General features: G+C 37.5%; 2 protein-coding genes and 1 long non-coding RNA gene across 5 annotated transcripts in view; 2 read left to right on the top strand and 1 right to left on the bottom strand.

Moving 5' to 3' along the window:
* The window catches only part of shc4.L (SHC (Src homology 2 domain containing) family member 4 L homeolog), a 43,974-nt gene extending 36,854 nt beyond the window's left edge, over window positions 1–7,120 (top strand). The window contains exons 10-12 of the mRNA XM_018253094.2: window positions 18–149; window positions 1,621–1,838; window positions 5,232–7,120. Coding sequence (XP_018108583.1) covers window positions 18–149; window positions 1,621–1,838; window positions 5,232–5,378 — 497 coding nt within the window. The 3' untranslated portion in view covers window positions 5,379–7,120. The remainder of the gene's footprint in view (window positions 1–17; window positions 150–1,620; window positions 1,839–5,231) is intronic.
* On the bottom strand, window positions 21–15,751 carry LOC108711399. Of its 2 annotated transcripts, none has more exons than XR_001934890.2 (4): window positions 15,626–15,751; window positions 13,551–13,637; window positions 12,477–12,600; window positions 21–131 (listed from the first exon to the last, which is right to left on the bottom strand). It is a non-coding gene; the product is annotated as an uncharacterized LOC108711399 (long non-coding RNA). The 2 variants fall into 2 exon arrangements; XR_001934891.2 differs by lacking the exon at window positions 21–131 and adding an exon at window positions 5,367–5,469.
* Window positions 15,752–15,935: 184 nt separating this feature from the next.
* Window positions 15,936–20,541, top strand: part of cep152.L (centrosomal protein 152kDa L homeolog) — a 43,334-nt gene continuing 38,728 nt past the window's right edge. Inside the window, exons 1-3 of one of the 2 annotated variants that reach the window (XM_018251035.2) lie at window positions 15,936–16,225; window positions 18,383–18,508; window positions 20,438–20,541. The exon at window positions 20,438–20,541 is cut by the window's right edge and continues 3 nt beyond it. In XM_018251035.2, the coding sequence (XP_018106524.1) occupies window positions 18,422–18,508; window positions 20,438–20,541 (191 nt within the window). In that variant the 5' untranslated portion in view covers window positions 15,936–16,225; window positions 18,383–18,421. 2 annotated transcript variants of the gene reach the window in all.

Genomic DNA, 20,541 nt, shown 5'->3' with positions numbered 1-20,541 from the left:
CCTATCATTCTCTACAGATCACTCACCTTCCAAATTACTGAAACCACAAGTTAGCAATGGCAGAATGCTTGATGACCCATGTTATATAAACACAGTGCCAAAACAAGACAGTCCGGACAAATGTCAGATATCTGGAAAGAACCAAGAAAGTATGTTACCAATTTTTCTACAAAGGCATTAAGTAATTTAAGCCATTTTTGGAAACAGAAAAACAACCCTTTCCAAATGATGAAGCAAGTTTAGAAACAGGAATTCCATTGTACTTTGGTATTTTGGGAATTAACAAATATTGATGTTAATCTTGTGGATCTAATATTCAACTTTTAGTATGTTTCAGTGTGGGATCTTAAGAAAATGTTTTAATTTTTACATTTGCTACAAATATTTATGTTGAAGCCTTCGCTTATACTTATTTCCAACTTGCAGCTGAAATTGATATCTACTTGTGGTCACTGACCCTGGGAACAAAAAAAACCTACTGACTATGAAACTTTCATTTTATTCTCATTCATATTTGTTATTGCTTATATTGCTTTCAGACCCTTCCCTATTCATATTCCATTCTGACTTCCTAACGAATGCCTGTTTGATAGGATAAGTAATCTTTATGAACCAGACACAGCTATGGGATCCCGAATCTCGGAACTTGGGGTTTTCCAGATAAGGGATCTTTCTGTAATTTGCATCTCCATGCCTTGTCTACTAAAAAACTATTTAAACATTAATTAAACCCAATAGGATTGTTTTGCCTCCAGTAAGGATTAATTCTATCTTAGTTGGGATCAAGTACAAGCTACTATTTTGTTATTACAGAGAAAAAGGGTATTTTTAAAATGTTAATTATTTCATTAATATGGAATCTATGGGAGATGGCCTTACTGTAATTTGGAGCTTTCTGGAAAACAGGTTCCCAGATCCTATACCTGTACCAGTCTCAGCTCCAATCCTGAGAACTTCAGAAAAAAAATAATGGAAAAAACCCCTACAAACATTAAAGACTAACTGCAGATTGTCTAAGAAGACTACAGTCTGCACCATACAAAAAAGTAATTTAAATATGAATTACCAATTTAAAAAGTAACAATGCATTTGATTTCAGTGCTTTAGTTACTGTTTGTAATACACCTTAAACCAGGTAGCTCATCTGCTATTATGGTGATAACCAAATAGTTCCGAATCAAAGTTTTCGGGATTTGTCCGAATCCCAAATCTTTCACACAAGATTCAGCTGAATATCGAACCGTATACTTTTCCTGGAGCCACAAACAGGAGTTCTGCAAGGAAGAATTGACACTTTGTAGGGTTTGGATTCAGCTGAATCCTGCTGAAAGAGTCCTGGTGATACTTTTTCCATCAGTGTTAGCCAGTCAGTGTTAAACACCTTTAACCTAACTGCAATTCCAGTACAGTTGTTGCAAAACAGTAAGGCATGGTGGTAAAAGAATGTACAATCATTGCTTTAACAAATATACATTTAATATTGTCAAGACATATATCATACATCTTTGACAACAAAGACTCTAAAAGTATTTTGTAAATAATAGAGGTACTGTAAAATATTTTAAAATAAATGTGAGCCTAGTACATAAACATTTTCTTTTTCTATATTGTTATTTCAAGAGCTCATAGAGAAAGAGACTAAATTGCCTGCGTGCAGCTCATTGCAGCGTGAGGAGTGGTATCACGGTAAAATTAACAGAAAAGTTGCGGAGAGCCTCCTTGTTAATAATGGAGATTTCTTAATTCGGGAGAGCACAACATCTGCTTGTCAATACGTATTAAGTGGACTTCAAGGAGGGCATCCAAAGCATCTGTTGCTGGTAGACCCAGATGGCAAGGTACATGTGCAAACTAACTTGGTCAATATATGTTTGTAATATGGACTCATTTCAGTTGTTTAGAGGAGCATGTCACTATCATTTAAACTCAGAATATCCCCACCCATCACTTTAAGAAATTTCTATTGCTGTATAAAAGTCCTACCTCAGGAGTGCCCATACTTTACTAATGCGAGGTCTACTTTTAGTGATGTTGTCCCATTATGATCTGCATCCATAATAGCATTGTTAGCATTCTGTTCCATGGAAAATATTACTTAAATATTATATTGATTTATGAGAGAATTTATTGTATATTTCTATATTTCAGAAACAACTATTTCTTATGTAACTATAACAGAATAAATATCTGAATGGAAATCATGACATAGTAGATTTATTTAGACAAGCTGTTCGTTGGTAGTGTCTTGAGATCTACTGATCACCAGCTAAAGGTCTACTGGTAGATCCTGATCTAACTTTTGGGCGCCCCATCCTACCTATTTTGCTATATGTAGTAATGCCACTATTGACTTTTGTCTAAACGCTAAAAATGAAGGTTCCAATGCAGCCTAAATTCCCTAATAAAATAGCCTGGTATGGAGGGGGGGGCATTAGAATCCAAAGAAAGGATGTGAGTTTTTCAAACAATTTAAAAAAAATGACCCGCACACACAAGCAACTGTTATGCATGGGTGTCCACAGAAAATTTTCTGGGGGGGGGGGTGAGGCAAATAAGCTAATATCACATAAGGTAGCATCCCACTAAAAATGAACCTATTCATGACAATGCAGAAGATGACCTAATTAAGGCTTGCCTTGAGGTGAGAAGTATAAAAGATGTTTTGTGTAATAATTAAATTTACAATTTCTTGGAACTTGCTGGATAAGTCAGGGTGTGGCAACTGCCCCCTCTTGTGGACACCCATATTTTCATGCAATTTATAGTAACTGAAACTTACAGGCATTCAAAACTTGCTTTTTGGTCTGTTTTAATACAAATTATCAAAAAAAGTTAGGTTTTCTGCTACTACAATTCTCAGAACACTGCCAATTAGTACCTCACAGGTAACAAAGATTTTATCTTCCCCTGTGTGAAGACAGAGCTGTTATTGGATAGGCAAATCCTTTTGTGCTTCTGGGAGGGATGTCTGGATACACCCATATATTTTATCACAGATATGGACCCCAGAGCACCTAAGGGGAGTTCCAATAAAGGTTTAATGTGTAATTAAAATTATTCTTTTTAGCCTAAATTTAAAGATACAGTGTACTATGCATCATAGCCTACACAATGAGGGCAATTTTCAAAAACATATCGCATTTAGTATAATGGTGGTGGTGGTGTGAGCACATTTCATAGCTGGCACATGGCTGTGTTGGTGCATAGCATTTATGGAGACCTTCTGGTGACCTGGCTTTAAAACAAAGAATGCATAAAGACAGTACAAGAAATTAGCAATATGCTGTTAATATTTGGATTACTTTTACTGCATTATACTACAGCTTTCAGATGTGTAGGTATGTGTAGATCTGTGACTAGCCCAAACCACTGGCACAAGAGGTGCTACCACACAATGGGCTGATCCTTCTTTACACACATCATTATTGTTTAATTTGTTATACAGGGAGGGTCTAGAAATGGAGAAAATTGGAGGGCTAGGATGGGTGTGCAAAAATATTTGGCCAGCATACTACCCATGGGTTAGGGAGGTACACTGTATAGCAGCCTAGAATGAGACAAGCTATAAGTATATCCCTGTGGAGCGCACACACACATTTAAATCCAAGGAATGGTTTGTATGGTTTACATTACTGATTAAAACATCGATTCACTGTTTATTCAAGAGGTTCAAACACACTAAATGCCTTTACTTAAATGTGTTGTTCACCTTCCAACACTTTTTTTTAGTGCAGTTGGTTTCATATAGCTCACCAGAAATAAATACTTTTTTTTACTGTATTTTCTATTTGTGACCATATTTCTAATATTTAAGTTTAACTTTTCACCTTCTTATGCCTCTGAAGCAGCTTTGTCATGGAGGGGTCACCGACTCTGTAAACTGTTCTAAATTGATACATAAGTTGATATATTTCTTAAAAAATGGACCCCGACAGAACTAGGCTGCCCGCACCGGAAGGGCAGTGTTACATAGGTCACACATATGTTTAACTGCAAATATGGAGAAAGGGAAAGTTCATTGCACACATTAGGCTGAACAGATACGTATGGGCCATATTAAACATAATGATACACTGTAGCAATAAAAATCGATCTATTACCATTTCTGATCCAATTATACCCCATACAACTAGCCTCAAACTTAAGGCACACGGGATGTTTTGCCACCTGCAGTAAATCGGAGATAAATCTAGCTAACACAGGCAGCAAAATGCCCCTAGTTTTATTCCCGACAGTAATGTGAATCGCTGGTGATGGTAAGAAAAAATGTTTTTTGCCCGCAGTAGTGCAGATTTACTGCAGGTAACAAATTATCAGTGTGCCATTGCACTAAAAGTGCTTTTTCAAATCAGGCCACGTGCTACCCATATTAACATGTTTACTTCTCTTTCTATCTGTTACACACATACTTGGGGATAAAATATTCCTCAAAATACATGACACACATAAAGGGGGTTATTTATCAAAGGTCAAGTTTTAAAGGTTTTTTATACCTCGAATGCACTCACAACTCGAATTGTTTTCTAATTTAAGAAAAAAACTCAAATCAGTGAATTTGTGGTTAAAAACCCAAAAGCTCAAATTAATTGAGGTTTTGAGCGAAACCAGCCTAAAAAAACCCTGAACATCATGAAGGCTATAAAAATCTTCCAATGGTTCAAGGGACCTCTGCCATGGACTTCTACATGACCTTGACAGGGTTTAGCTGAAGTATTTTCAGATTTGAGCTATTTCTAGCTTTGGTAAAACACCTGCCAAGGCCAGGGACGGTATTACAAAGTTACCGGCAATTTAGCTGCCGGTAAATTGTAATACCCTTCAGAAACACCCCTCGGCCTGCCCCCAATCCCCTGTAACTTAGCTTTTGTACTCCGTCTTCGGTTCTCCGTGTCGTGGCCCGCCCCTTTTTGTGTCGCGGCCTGCCCCTTTTGATGTCACACTCCACCCCTTTTGTTCCAGCCCCCCACCAGCCGGTAACAAATATAGGTATATAATAAATCTCAAAAAAATCGAGTTTTTTTTTTTACCAAAACCTGAAAAACAAATTTTTTGAGAAAACACAACTTGACCTTTCTAGGATCACAGTTGGTTTGCTAATATTGTACCCTTCCACTAGGCTGTATTTATTCCATAACATCCAAATAATCTGGATTGTGGCTTTTTTACATGACATGTTTAAGTGAATTTTTGGCCAGTTATGTGTGAATAAAATATTTATACTCTTTTATTAGGTAAGGACTAAAGACCATGTTTTTGAAAGTGTGATCCATCTGATCAGTTATCACGTGGAAAATGAATTGCCAATCATATCTTCTGGAAGTGAACTGTATCTCAGGAAGCCAGTAAAAAAACAGCATTTCCCTGGAATCCATGGTTAGACTGCATCCTTTGTCATCAATATATGCTGAACAACTGCACCTATCCCTGAAGTGTTATTATCAAACCTGATGGCATGACTAAAACATGGAGCTACAAAAAAGGAAAACAGACATTTTTGATTATGAGTCAAGAATAAATACAGTATAAGCCACATAATCTTTGCATTTAGGAAATCTCAAAATATTTTTCTTCTCCGGTGACACTATTAACATTCATACTAGGAAATTATACAAACACATTATACTTGAAAGCACAATCAACCGCGTGTTACATAAATCACCTTGTATGAAAGCAATGTGCCTTGAATCACCTCTCTTAGTTACATTATTGGGTTAAAGGAGAAGGAAAGTCTTCTTCCACTTGGAAGTGCCAAACGTTAGGCTGAAACCCTGGGCCGGTGCTCCTATCATCAGAAAACTACACCGCCGGGGGTTCTTCCATCAAGCACCACGGAGCGATCCTCTTCTGGCTTCTTCTTTCTTCAAATTTCCCGGGTCAGACACATGCGCAAGTAGACCGAAATAGCCGACTCTTTAGTTAAACTTTGGCTTTTCGCTCTACTGCACATGTGCAGCCGCAAGAAGAAGCCGGAAAAGGGTTTCAGGTAAGTATATGCAATCACTTGGGGGTGCCTAACATTTGGCACTCCCAAGTGGAAGAAGACTTTCCTCCTCCTTTAAACTTGGTGTGTAGCAGTACTATACATCACTGCTTCCTAAAGGAAACTGTACTAGCCTTGCATGCTAAAGTATATGACAATATAAACTACTCTGAAATGTATTTAAAAGATTGTGCTTAATTTCTAAAATTGTTTCTCTGTAAAATTTGTAATTACACAGAGGAATATTCCAAATTTGGGTAAAGTAGTTACAAAAAAAGTTCTTCCTAATCTACAGAACCAAATCATGTAAGTGCAATAAAAATAAAAACATAGACTACATAATTGTGTGTATTTAGGAAATAGCTAAACATGTAGTAGCTGAAATGTTTAAAGTTTTCATTATTCTTGGATACCTTTTGAGCCAATACTAATCCAAAAGGGCTGTAACAATAATGCAGACAATTGCTGGACAGGTGTACTATGTGTGTGTGTGTGTATCTATATATAAAGATTAATGGGATAAAATCATTTATTAAAGCATAGTGCAAAGTACAATTTTTGAACACAAATTGCCATGTTTTTCACCCACTCAAGCTAGTGCCTGGATGCAGAGATGAAGAGGGACTGAGCTTGAGGATTGTCCACCAGTAAAGGGTGTAGAGGAAGAATATATCTTAATGGATAATTAATACATACCTGTATATACATACACACCCGCACAAAAGTATACATATTTGCACACATACTTGTTGCCATAGCCTGAATCTGTTTATAAGTCATAACCATATTTTCATTACATATCACAGCACTTTAAACATATTGTAAATTTTTAGAGAGTATCAGATAATTTAGAATTTCTTTGTCAAAATAATTAACAGAAATCTTTAAAACATTCAACCGATATCTTCATTTAGACAATAGTTAAATATATGCATGTGTAAAATGTTCTATTTTTTGCAAGGTTCATAAAGGGCAAATATTTTTAAATGTTTAGAGTATTTTTCATCTATCCCATTTGGTATGTTTATAAAATAAAACTGAAAATTAGAAAGATTATATATTTATGTCATAGTCATCTATTATGTGCTTTGTCTGGAATGTACCGTCATTATTTTAAATAAATGTTGAATTTATATGTGAGATGTGCATGCTGTATTATTGAGAAAAATTAAGATTTTTTTAACATAATTTATACAATATACAATACTTTATACATATACAATAAAAATACACAGAGCATGATAACTGATAAAGTCACAGTCGATTTTACAAGAAAAAAAAAATATTAAGGGAACATTTTATAATACATAATTTATTAGAAATATTGATGACAAGTTAAAAAATTACAAGAACTGAAGAATTTATTTTCCATGCTTCTGTCAAAGAAAGAAGGATTTGGATGGATGGTGAGCATGGATGAGCACTACAACCCCTTTGACTAAAATTACATTCAACTGCTCAAAGCAGTTAAACATATTCTGACAAAATGACAAAGTGATACCAACTTTGATAAATGTGTCAATTCATCAAAAACTTTCCTGACTGTCAGTTGCTGAAAATCAAGACAGTTTTGACTAATGGAAAATATATAATTTTGCATTGTATGTGCCAAGTAAAAAATTGTTGTGATATTCCTTATAAGATAAGTAAATAAAACATTAATCACAATGGTGCATTAGCAAAGGTAACATCGTGGTTGCAAAAAACATCATCTGAAAAGAGTCAAATACCACACCACCCCCACAACCTAGAGAAAGGTATTTAGATACACACTTATTGGCACTGACCACTAAACAAACCATATCTGGCGTTACAGTATTACGGATGATTTGAAAGTTTAAACCTTAAACCAGAGAAACAGAAAAGGGTGCTGATAGGTGTACCCAAAAGTATATCTTCCAAAATTTGAATTTCCATAAACATGCCAAATTCTGCCATGCCCCTGATCTGACCATGTCCAGTTACTCCCCAAAACCTACTCAATACTCTGCCTGTTTCCCTTTACAGCCCAGCTGTACTTGTACTTGTGGGAACCAGGACCACTGAGATGTATACACTCAATGAGAAGATCATGCAAAACATCTGCTTTAAATATTAACTGATACCACAGTAAGAAAGTGGAACATATTAAAGATATGCAAAAAAATGAAATCTACAGGACCTTGGCAGAGAATACATAAATAGTAATATGGCTGCAAACGTGCACTGGTATGGACTAGTAAAAAACAGAAATAGCATTAAAAATTATATTCTTCTTACTAGAGACCAACTCCATGTTTGTCACCCAGAATTGGATTGAACATTAGGATTACTAGTACGATTGTCAGAAAACCAAATGTTTGATTATATATAAAGGCTTAAATATATGAATATAGGAAAATACGTTGATTTTACATTCACAAAAAAAAAAGGGATTACGATCTCAGCCTAGTAATTATAGGCCTGTAAATTTGACATCTGTGGTGCGCAAATTATTTGAAGGCTTGCTAAGGAATCACATTCAAAATTTTGTCCTAGTGAATGGCATTATGAGCAGCAATCAGCCTGGCTTTATGAAGGATAGGTCATGTCAGACAAATTATTGCTTTTTATGATGAGGTAAGTAAGATGCTGGACAGTGGGGGGGGGGGCAGAATATGTTATTCATTTGGATTTTGCCAAAGCTTTTAAAACCGTGCCCCACAAACAAATTCTTTCTTAACTAAGGTCTCTTGGGCTTAATGAAGTTGATTGCATGGATAGGAAACTGGCTAACTTGCTCATTAATGACTTAGGGGACGGTATATTAAGTAATGTATCAGTGTTTGCAGATGACACAAAACTATCCAGCCCAATTAATTCCATCCAGTATGTGGCATCCTTACAACAGGATCTTGACAAACTGGCAATCTGGAAAGCTAAGTGGAAAATGAGATTCAAAGTTGATAAATTCAAAGTCATGCACCTGGGATGTAAAAATATCCAAGCCACCTATACCCTTAATGGAACTGCACTAGGCAAATCTATTATGAAAAAGGACCTTGGAGTCCTTGTAGATGATAAACTTGGCTGCAGCAAGCAATGGCAGCCATCAGCATCAAGGGCAAATAAGGTCTTGAGCTGAATTAAAAGGGACATAGATGCAAGAGAGGAAGGGGTCATTCATCCACTTTATAGAGCACTGGTAAGGCCCCATCTAGAATATGCCATACAGTTTTGGTCTCCAGTGCTCAAACAGGACATTACTGAATTAGAGAGGGTACAGAGAAGGGCAACTAAGCTGATAAAGTTTTGGAAAATCTTAGCTATGAGGAAATACTGGGCAAATTGGGGATGTTCATGCTGGAGAAGAGGCGCTTAAGGGGTGATATGTGCCAGGAGCGCCCGATGGCGCTCCCCTCCTCTTCTGCGCCGCGTCCAAGATGGCGGCGCCCATAGCTACCATGTGGATAGCGGCGCCTGCACAGTGATGCTGGCATGCAGATGTGTGACATCATCACATCGTGTCTGGTGCCAAAATTCAAAATAAAAGGACGCTAAGGTCATGGGTTCAATGCCCAATAATAGGAATTGCTGGCTTGTATTCCCATGTGTTCCTAAATTGATTATTAATATTTTCCTGGACTTTTGACCCTGCCTGAATCTTCTGACTTTGATCCTTGCCGTCTGCCTACTGAACTACTGCCTGAATTCTGACTACATTTACTCTTGATCCCTCTGGTATACACGAACCTGAACTTTTGCCCTAAAGCTTCCTCCTTGGTCCGGACTTCCCTGCACTTGGAGCTGATAGGCCCCCCGACAATATGATAACTATGTATAAATATATAAGGGGATCATATAATAATCTCTATAATGCTTTATTTACCAGTAGGTCTTTCCAGCTGACACAAGGTCACCCATTCCAATTAGAAGAAAAGAGGTTCTGCCTAAATATTCGGAAGGGGTTTTTTACAGTGAGAGCTGTGAAGATGTGTAATTCTCTCCCTGAATCAGTTGTACAGGCTGATACATTAGAAAGCTTCAAAAAGGGGTTGGATGGCTTTTTAACAAGTGAGGGAATACAGGGTTATGGGAGATAGCTCATAGTACAAGTTGATCCAGGGGCTGGTCCGATTGCCATTCTGGTGTCAGGAAGGAATTTTTTCCCCCTCTGAGGCAAATTGGAGAGGCTTCAGATGAGTTTTTTTTGCCTTCCTCTGGATCAACTGGCAGTTAGGCAGGTTAAAAAAAGTTAAAAAGTTAAACTTTATGGATGTGTGTCTTTTTTTTTAACTTAACTTACTATGTTACTTTTGAAGTCCTAACTTGTAATGTGGTATTGGGCCTGGCAAAGTCAATATTGTATATGCATAATTATAACACTTTGGGGCAGATTCACTAAGGGTCGAATTTCGAAGTTAAAAATACTTCGAAATTCGACCCTCGAATTGAAATCCTTCGACTTCGAATATCGAAGTCAAAGGATTTAGCGCTAAACGTTCGATCAATCGATCGAAGGATTTTTCGTTCGATCGAACGATTAAATCCTTCGAATCGAACGATTCGAAGGATTTTAATCAAACGATCGAATGAATATCCTTCGATCAAAAAAAGTTTAGCAAGCCTATGGGGACCTTCCCCATAGGCTAACATTGACTTCGGTAGGTTTTATCTGCCGAAGTAGGGGGTCGAAGTTTTTTTTAAAGGGAAAGTACTTCGACTATCGAATGGTCGAATAGTCGAACGATTTTTACTTCGAATCGTTCGATTTCGTTCGAATTCGAACGAATTTAACCAATTCGATGGTCGAAGTACCCAAAAAATACTTCGAAATTCGAATTTTTTTCATTCGAATCCTTCACTCGAAGTTAGTGAATCTGCCCCTTTGTGTGCCAGTATAAACCTCCCAAAAGCCCACCCTCAAGCCAGTATATTGTCCTCATAGTGTATAAGCACACAGTGATACAAGTAACAGCTAGAAAGAGGAAGCAGAAAAAGCCAAATAATTTAAAAATTATAAAGAAATTTAGACCAGCTAAAAAGTTGCTAAGAACAGGTTATATGGTAACATACTACAAGTTAACTTAAAGGTAAACATCCCCTTTAAATTGTGTGACTACTGTAATTTGTAACGCTTGAAAAACAGCTTTGCTCAAAACATGTAATTTGAGTAAATTCTTAGATTGCATCTTAATTCTGCCTGGTGACCTTCCTTTCACATTTTCTATTTTAGTAGGCTGTGTATGCTTCACTGGACAGATATTGGAAAATAAAAGATTGCTTCGCTTCGGATCTTTGATGTAAACTTCAGTTACTACCTGCTGGGCAGAAGTACTACTTTTATGGATGCAAGCTTTCAACCTTTCACCTAGCCTGGACAGATATCTACCAGACTTCTCTAAGCAACTTCATCAATGATCGATGCTGCTTTTTGAAGAGGGTATGGCAACTGCTGGGAATAAATCATTTAAAGGTAAACTATTGTGAAAATAAAAAATTAATATAAGCTTCACCATACTGAAATAAGAAACATTCTACATACAATCAATTAAATATTCTGTATAGTTTCTGAACTTTATCTTTACTGTCCCTCTCAGCATCTGTGTCTCTTCATTCTATCTTCATGCAGGAGTTGGGTGTCATATTTTCATTGGCAGTTAGATCAAAAATATCTTATAGGGGGTCTCCCTCTCCTAACAGATGTATTAGAGATCACTTAAATAACTGATTCCAGTACAATCAAAATCTAACAAAATAACTGACTTTGGTACAAATGCTGCATGTAGAGACACATGATTTCTGGTGATTTTACAAGAGTGAGCTCAAATACATCTTCTAGGCAAAAGGAGCCCCCCTAAAAGATATATTGGATATTACCGTCATTCAAAATCAGACTCCCAACTCCTGCATGAAGAGAGAATGAAGAGAAACAGATGCTGAGAAGAGGACAGTGAAGAGCAACATGATTATTTCAGAAACAGTTCAGAATTATAAGTAGATTATATTTAGAACATTTCTTATTTCAGTATGACAAAGCTTATATTAAATTTTCATTATAGGCAAAAGGAGCCCCCCTAAAGATGTATTGGATATTACTGTCATTCAAAATCAGACTCCCAACATCTGCATGAAGAGAGAATGAAGAGAGACAGATGCTGAGAGGAGGACAGTGAAGAGCAACATGATTATTTTGGAAACAGTTCAGAATTAATAGATTATATTTAGAACATCTTATTTCAGTATGACAAAGCTTATATTAAAATTTCATTTTCGTGATAGTTCCCCTTAAAAGAGAAGGAAACCCTTTTGCAAAAAAATCCATACCCCCCATCCCAAGTAGACCCCCCTCCCTCCAGGCTAACTTCCCCTCGGGGAAATGCCCCATACTCCATACTTACCCCTCAGCGCAGATTCTTCCAGCAGATGTAGTTCTTTATTGTGGAAAGACCAGCCAATAATCTTTACATTATAAAAAAGGTACCTGTAGTGCATATAATAGTATAGGCTGCTATCATGTCATATATTTCTTGCTTACATGTTCACAGACTGTCCGAGGATCCCATAGCATTCTAGCCAGATATGATTCCAGCTTATGTTTATTATTCCATTTCATAATTCCATTCCTTTGTCTTTCAAGTTTTAATGCACTCTGTTTTTACCTGTAAGAAATAACATTCAGATTACATTATTCTTAGATCAAGTGTAGTCAAAATCTTTCAAGCAGAATAGATGATAACCTCCAAAAAATACCACCTCGAGAGTCAATGATCTGAACACACGCAGGGGGCAGATTTGTTTTTTTTTATTAAGAAGAGGAAAAAACATGGAAAAAATAGTGATTACCGTATATACTCGAGTATAAGCCGACCCGAGTATAAGCCGTGGTACCTAATTTTACCTACGAAAACTGGGAAAGCTTATTGACTCGAGTATAAGCCTAGACACAACTACAGCCCTGTCTCCCAGCAGCGCACATTCCACCAAAGCGACCCCCCCAGCAATCAACCGGACTTCTTGGCAAAGTTGATGGTGACAGAGAATTGCCAAATGGATTACTGTGTGCATTGTCCCACTGTCCCACTACCATGTGCAGAGGGTGCTGTGTGATATTGCCATCACTGTTAATCTTTCGTATAACCAACAGAGGGCGCTGTGTGATATTGCCATCACTGTTAATCCTTCATATAACCAACAGAGAGCGCTGTGTGATATTGCAGTCACTGTTATTGTTTCATATAACCAACACAGGACGCTGTGTGATCTCAAGACACTCTCAACAAACAGCTTGTCTAAAATACCCCGTTTCATGATTTTCATTCAGATATTTATGTTATGGTTACATAAGAAATAGTTGTTTGTTAAATAAAGTAATATAAATTCTCTCAAAAATCAATATAATATTCAAGTAATATTTCCCATGGAACAGAATGAATGCTAACAATGCTTTTATGGATGTAGATCATAATGGGATAACGTCTCTAAAAGAATATCTCGCATTAGTAAAGTATGGGCACTCTGTGGTAGTGTGTATGAAACTTGGTACTATATATGAATCTTTGGTAGTATATAAAATATTAGTTATATTTGCAACTGGACATATCACATGTACCTTGAATTTCTCCTTCTTGAATATTTTTATATATATTTTTGTTCCAGATATCGTATTAGTGAAGACTGAAATATGATGCAAATTGTTCTGCAGAGTATAAAGGATAACACAGAAAAGTTATTTAAATACATAAATAGTGAAGTTGAATTTTTACAGCATTTATTAGAGCAACAAATGTGGAGTTTCTTCATTATATACGAGTCTATGAATTGCCCCCCACCTGGTTTAGCCATGTCACTTTCAGTTTCGGTCTCCTTGGCATCACTGATGAGCCAGGGAGTCTGAAACTGAAATTTGAGATTATAGTGTGCATGCTTCTGGTCAGCCATCTCCACATGGAACCTGGGCACCAGAAGTGACAGGACAGACATGGCATCCACCAACCCTGCTGCATTTAAAAGCGGTACAGGGGAAGTGAACAGATCTCAAGCATGAAAATAATGTATTTCTACTAGGATAGGACAGGCTGCATGGGGAGCTGACTGGTTAACTAGGAGAGTGTGCTTGTTCTACTTTAAAAGGGTTGTTCCAAATTACCCAAGCAACCATGCCCTGATTTGAATAAGAGATCGGAATATGAATAGGAGAGGGCCTGAATAGAAAGATGAGTAACAAAAAGTAGAAATAACAAAACATCTTAGCATTACAGAGCATTTGTTCTTTTCATGGGGCTAGTGGCCTCCATTTGAAAATAGGAAAGAGTCCAAAGAAGGTAAATAATTCAACAACTATAAAAAAAAAAAAAAAATAATGAAGACCAATTGAAAAGTTGCTTAGAATTAGCCATTTTATAATATACTAAAAGTTAACTTGAGTAGATTAGGTTACATTCGGTGACTGCCAACTACATGTACCTAGCAGGCTATGTGTATATTAGCTTCACCCTAAACTCTGCAGGTACACCACCAGGATTGCTACCTGGCCAGCATTTTAAAAATATTGCTTGATGCCAATGTTAATAGGGAAAATAAATGTATAGGAAGGCTCTTTTTTTCCAAGAAAAAGTAGCAAACATGGATGCCATTGTTACACTCATCCTAATGCATACATGCCAGACTAGATCCTGTAACTGCCTATTACCCCTAGTATCTCCCATATTCTGTGTATAACTGCAGTTACGCTGTCCTTAAAGTGACTAGTGGGGCTCATTTATAAACACTGGGCAAATTTGCACCTGGGCAGTAACCCATAGCAACCAATCACTGATTAGCTTTTAACAGTCAGCTGCAGGGTGAATACTGAAAGCCATCATCTGATTGATTGCTATGGGTTACTGCCCAGGAGCAAATTTGCCATGAGCCCCACTAGGACCTAGACCGCAAAGTGGACCTGAAAGTGGAATCCAAAATTCTCACAGCCAAGCTGTTCTGACTTTAGTGCTGGTCAGAAACAAATGACTATTGTGGGTCATTGGGGGAGGGGGCATATCTGTGTGACTCTCAAAAATGTGGGACAGTTAACATGTCTGTAGGCATCTACATTTGTATGGTGTATAACAAAGGCTGCAATGTAGATTGAACAAAAAGGCCCTGTTGACATTAATGTTATCAATAAGGAAGAGAAATAAATGCTGTGAGTGCATTTTCTCTACTCACTATTTATGTCACTTACTAAAACACTAGATGTATACTCCTTAGTGACCGTCTCTGGTTTTTATTCTCTAACACATTATGGCTTTAATAGACGTTAACAGAAAACACAAAAGCATCACTGTTGCCATGACAACATTTCGCCCAATTTTTATCTCACTCCTATAGCACACATTTCCATTTTCTTTTTCCAATTTCCTTTTCTTTTTAAATGACATTAGCTACGAATGACCTAAAGTCTCGTGTAAGAAAACCCACATATGTAATTAAAGTCACTAAGTTTGCCCAAGAGCATAGCAACCAATAAGATGTTTGCTTTAAAACAGGTGACCAGTAAATGCTACCTGCTGATTGGTTGGTATGGGCTACTGCACCTAGTGCCTTTCATTACATGCCCCCTTTAGTCTGGTCCGACACATTATAGAGAAATCCCCCCATCAATTGCATGATAACCACTCCCGTCTCTACCACACACACATCTATCACCTCAAGGAACGTAGTAAGTCCGCCTCTACCTGCTTCTCAGCCAATCAAACGCACACGCTCCATTCCCGCTACCTCTCGCGCCTCTAGCTCACCTTCGCTGTTTCTCGGATTGGCCAGTTGGTAGCACGGCGCAGCCTATCTGTTTCAGTTGTACGGTAAAGTCATTCATGCAGGGGCGGGCCTCTTACAAACCACCAACCAGAAAAGCGTAACGGTAGAGAGCTCGGTATACAGCCTATCTGATTGGATGTCGTAAATATCAGTCTAGAGGTCGGTGGACGAATTGGGTTTTGAGTGTCCCATTTTGACTGTTGAGAGGGAAGTCTGGTTATGTCCGGGATTGTGTGAAGTTGTAGTGTTTCTGATACGGAATTGGTATTCCGGGCGCTGATGAAGAAGCTGGTAGTTTTAGCTGCCGGGGTGTACGCGAATTTGTTTCCGGTAAGTTTCTCACGTATTTATCAAGCCTACGTAACGCAGCCTGGACATTATCAACCAACAATCCCTTTTACAGGGAGAGACCCTTGCAAAACCCTAGCAGCTTCCCATCATATGCAAGGCTTAAGCATTGTTTCAAGAGACAACCAGCAGCGTAGAAAGGTAAAAAAACAATAAATCAATTTTCTTCAAGCACAAGCACAGCCTTATTCTGTAGGCCCATGATTAAGTGTACACCTGCCTGTCCTAAATCTCATTCCCATGCCGAGGGTATTCGTGTGATAAAATAAACTCTACTCTTCTGGGAAGCCCTTCATCAGATGTTGGACTATTGTTTGATGATTAAACACCAATAAAGGGTAAATTGCAGACTAAAGCACTGCCTATGTCCTAGTCTGTTTCGATTTTATATATTTGTGAATATTGTTTGTGGCATTTGCTTCCATTTAGTCACAAAATTAAAGGGGTTGTTCACCTTCAAACAACTAGTGTTTTTCCATAGATCACGAGACATAACAACTTTAAAGTGTCTATTTTCACCTTCTAAAGCAGCTCTGGGCAGTGGCATAACTAATTGTTACTGGGCCCCACAACAATTTAATTTTAGGGCCCCAACATATCCAGAGTTTGACCTTTTTTTTACCAATATATGTTGAAATTGCTAATAAATTAGGACCTCATTGGCCCCCTATACCTCCTGGGCCCCCCTGCAGCTGCAGGGTCTACTTCCTCTGTAGTTACTCCCCTGGCTCTGGGAGGGGTGGTCGCTGACCCTGTAAACTGTTCTAAATTGATACATTTAGTTGATACATTTCTTATCTTTGTCCCTGCCAGTATCGGACTGGCCCACGGGGATACCAGGAAAACTCCCGGTGGGCCCAAGTGTCAGTGGGCCCTCCTGCTTATAACCATTTGCCCTGTTTCATGGTCAATACCTACTTCTGTATGGTGAAAGAGAGCCTAAATAGATAAAGAATGATAAATAATAAAATAGAAGGAGAAGAGTCTTGAAAAATAGAGGTTCAGTGAGGAAGAGGAGAAATAGCTAGGAGAATGGGCCCCTGGACTAACGTTTTCTGCTGGGCCCCCGGCATCCCAATCCGACACTGGTCCCTGCTGAGCAGAATCTCTGGGTTTCATTAAAGACAGCTGTTAGAATTGATACAATAGTTTCTAATGCTTCAGAGGTGCTGCTGAGAAATGTATCAACTAAATGTTGAAAAAGTGTAGCAATTTAGAGTCTGCACCTGAATTATTAAACTTCCAGACTCAAAAACCAGAGACAGGGACATTCAATTTTAAAAATAGATTTTTCTAAAAACAGTAAAAAATAAATAATAGAAAGTAATTGAGAAAAGTCTTTATTTCTGGGGAACAATCTGAAAACAACTGAACTGAAAAAGGTGTTTGCAAGGTGAACAACCCTTTTAATAGAAAGGTTGCATGGTCATTCCTGGCCCCCAATCTGCATTACCATTTGCCTACAGTTGTGCCTTGAATTGAGTTCAAAGCACTGTGCAGCCTAGTCAAATTCTCCCAGTCCTGTTTAAAGGAACAGTAAAATCAAAAAATGAAAGTGTTTTAAAGAAATTAAACATATTATGTAGTATTGCCATGCAATGGTAAAACTGGTGTGTTTGCTTCAGAAACACAGCTATAGTTTATATAAACAAGCTGCTGTGTAGCCATGGGGGCAGCCATTCAAGCACAGGATACACTGTAGATAACAGATAAGCTATGTGCAATCACATTGTATACTACAGACCTCATCTGTTATCTGTTGTGTAACCTGTGCATTTTCTCCTTTCTCAGCTTTAAATGGCTGCCCCCATTGATACATAGCAGCTGGGTTATATAAACTATAGTAGAGTTTCTGAAGCAAACACATCAGTTCTGTCAGTGCAGCACACCAGTACATTATATTTAGATTACCTTAAAACAAATTTATTTTTGGGTGTTGCTGTTCCTTTAAAAAAAAGCCATTCTGTATGGATCTCACGCTCTGCATAAGGGTGTAGAGCCTTTCCCCCAACTGTAGCCACAAAGTAACAGTAACTGAGTTGTTTTCACAGGAATCCGTGGTCCTAGCTGAAACCATGGAAAAACTGCCCCATCAATTATCTTATCCCCACACTTTACAGTGAGCATTTCACATTCAGATAGATGTTGGTTTCCTGACGGTGAAAAGTGAATGATTGCTAAGCAAACGTATTTCCACTTCTCTATAATCCAATGCCAGAACCTTTATCCCACTCCAGCCAATGATTTGCTTTGTGACTGTTCTTTAATAAACGTATGCATTCTTGTTTTTTGTTTTAGGTATTCTATACCCTGTAAGGGTTTTGTGCGTGCTTTACAATGTCTATCGACTTTGATAGTGGAGCACTGCAGACTCAGCAAGAGGATGAAGAATATGATAAGGAGGATTATGCCCGAGAGCAAGAGGTGAGGAGGCGGTACAAAATTAATTATAGTGTCTGGTGCAAAAGTGTGATAAAGGGCAAGCCACCTGTCACTAGATTTTTATTATTCTTTGTCTTTGCTGCTCTTACCTTTTGTGTAAAAACCATAGCAGAGATTCAGTTACTAGAACCATCTGTTATGATAATTCCCTGTATGGCTATTCTATAAGATAATTCTCCATTCAACAGAACTATTGACTTCGTAGGTCACCATAAAATTAGCTTCTAGTATGGAGTAGTTATAATGTACATACACCGGATCTGTTATAAAGCATGCTAGTAGAACTGTCTTTGACTGCAGTGTTTGATGAGTCCAAAACAGAGAACAGAAAGGGACAAACATACTGAGTACAGTTGCAATTATCTTTACAAATAACCTTGAAACCATTGAGAAATATTTCTCATTCATGTGTATTGGAAAGTTGCTTAGAGTTAAATTTGCTTTCATTGTGGAAAAAAAAGTTTGGTTATCCTTTAAGAGACATTATACTGGTCATTGATTAATTACCCTTTCTTTCTTCCCCCACTGTAATTGAAAACCAGTGTTAAAGAGCCAAGTCTGGATCAAAAATATTTTTTTAACAGTTAAATGGGTTGTTCCCCTTCCATCACTTTTTTCAGTTTAGTTGATTTCAGTTCACTAGAAATAGACTTTTTCAATTACTTTCTACTTTCTATGTGTGATTGTTTTTCTAATACTGAAGTGTAAAGTTTAATTTTTCACTTTCTAAAGCAGCTCTGGGAGGGGGGCATTTGCCAATTCTGTAATTTGTTTTAAATTGATACATTTCTCATCTTTGTCCCTGCTGAACAGAATCTCTGAGTTTTATTATAGGCAACTGCTATAACTGATACAATAGTTGCTAATAGTCTAGAGATGCTGCGGAGAAATGTATCAACTAAATGTTGCAAAATTGTAACCGTTAAGAGTCTGCGCCTGAATTACTGATCTGCCAGACTCAAACACCAGAGACAGGGACATTCAACTTTAAATTTCGATTTTGGAAAAACAGTAAAAAAAATAAAAAATGGAATGTAATTGAAAAAAGTCTTTATTTCTGGGGAACACTCTGAAGAACACTAAACTGAAAAAACAGTTTGGAAGGTGAACAACCCCTTTAACAGAGAGGTATGTATTCTTATTTATTCATTATGAACATCATCCTCATTCATGGAAATTATACCTGTGTTCCCATGCAGTAGATTTGTCTGTGCATTCCACTTCACAGTAAAGCATGTTATTTATTTCAGACTCACCTCTGGGTCTGTGCCTACAGGAGGGTACTTAAAGGGCTGGTTTACTTTCAGTATGTTATAGAATGGCCAATTCTAATAAGCTTTTTGATTGCTTTTGCATTTTTCTTTTTTTTTTTAGTTTTGGAAATATTCTTCTTTTTCTGGCTCTTTCCAGCTATCCACCTAAAAACAAATGCTTTGTGAGGCTACAAATATATTGATATTGCTACTTTTTATTACTCATCTTTCTATTCCGGCCCTCTCCTATTTATATTCCATCTAATTGATATTATTATCTTATTGATATTCGTATCAATGCAAAGTTGCTATGGTAACTTGGACCCCAGCAACCAGATTGCTGAAATTGCAAACTGGAGAGCCGCTGAATAAAAAAGCTAGATAACTCAAAAACCACGAATAATAAATGAATACCAACTGCAAATTGTCTCGAAATATCCCTCTCTACATCACACCAAAAGTTAACAACCCCAGTAAATGCTCATAAAAGTGGACATTTTATAGGGGCACTTGGCTTAACTAACTAAAAACTATCCATCTGTAAGGGCCCCTAATAGCAGTGTGCAACTGAAGCAAAATTCAATAACACAGAATTTTGATTCTCTGCCTTCCCACTTGTGCAAAGTGACCAATGACATTTTTTTTTTTTGTTTTAAAGCTGCAACAGTTATTAACAGATCTTCCCCATGACATGTTAGATGACAGCCTTTCCTCATCACCAGAGCCAAGTTACAGTGATTGCAGTGGCCATGAAATTTCTGA

The sequence above is a fragment of the Xenopus laevis genome, chromosome 3L, assembly GCF_017654675.1.
Source record: "Xenopus laevis strain J_2021 chromosome 3L, Xenopus_laevis_v10.1, whole genome shotgun sequence".
In the NCBI taxonomy this organism is placed as follows: domain Eukaryota; kingdom Metazoa; phylum Chordata; class Amphibia; order Anura; family Pipidae; genus Xenopus; species Xenopus laevis.
The sequence above is the reverse complement of the archived record's forward strand: the minus strand, read 5'-3'. Positions and strand labels throughout refer to the sequence as shown.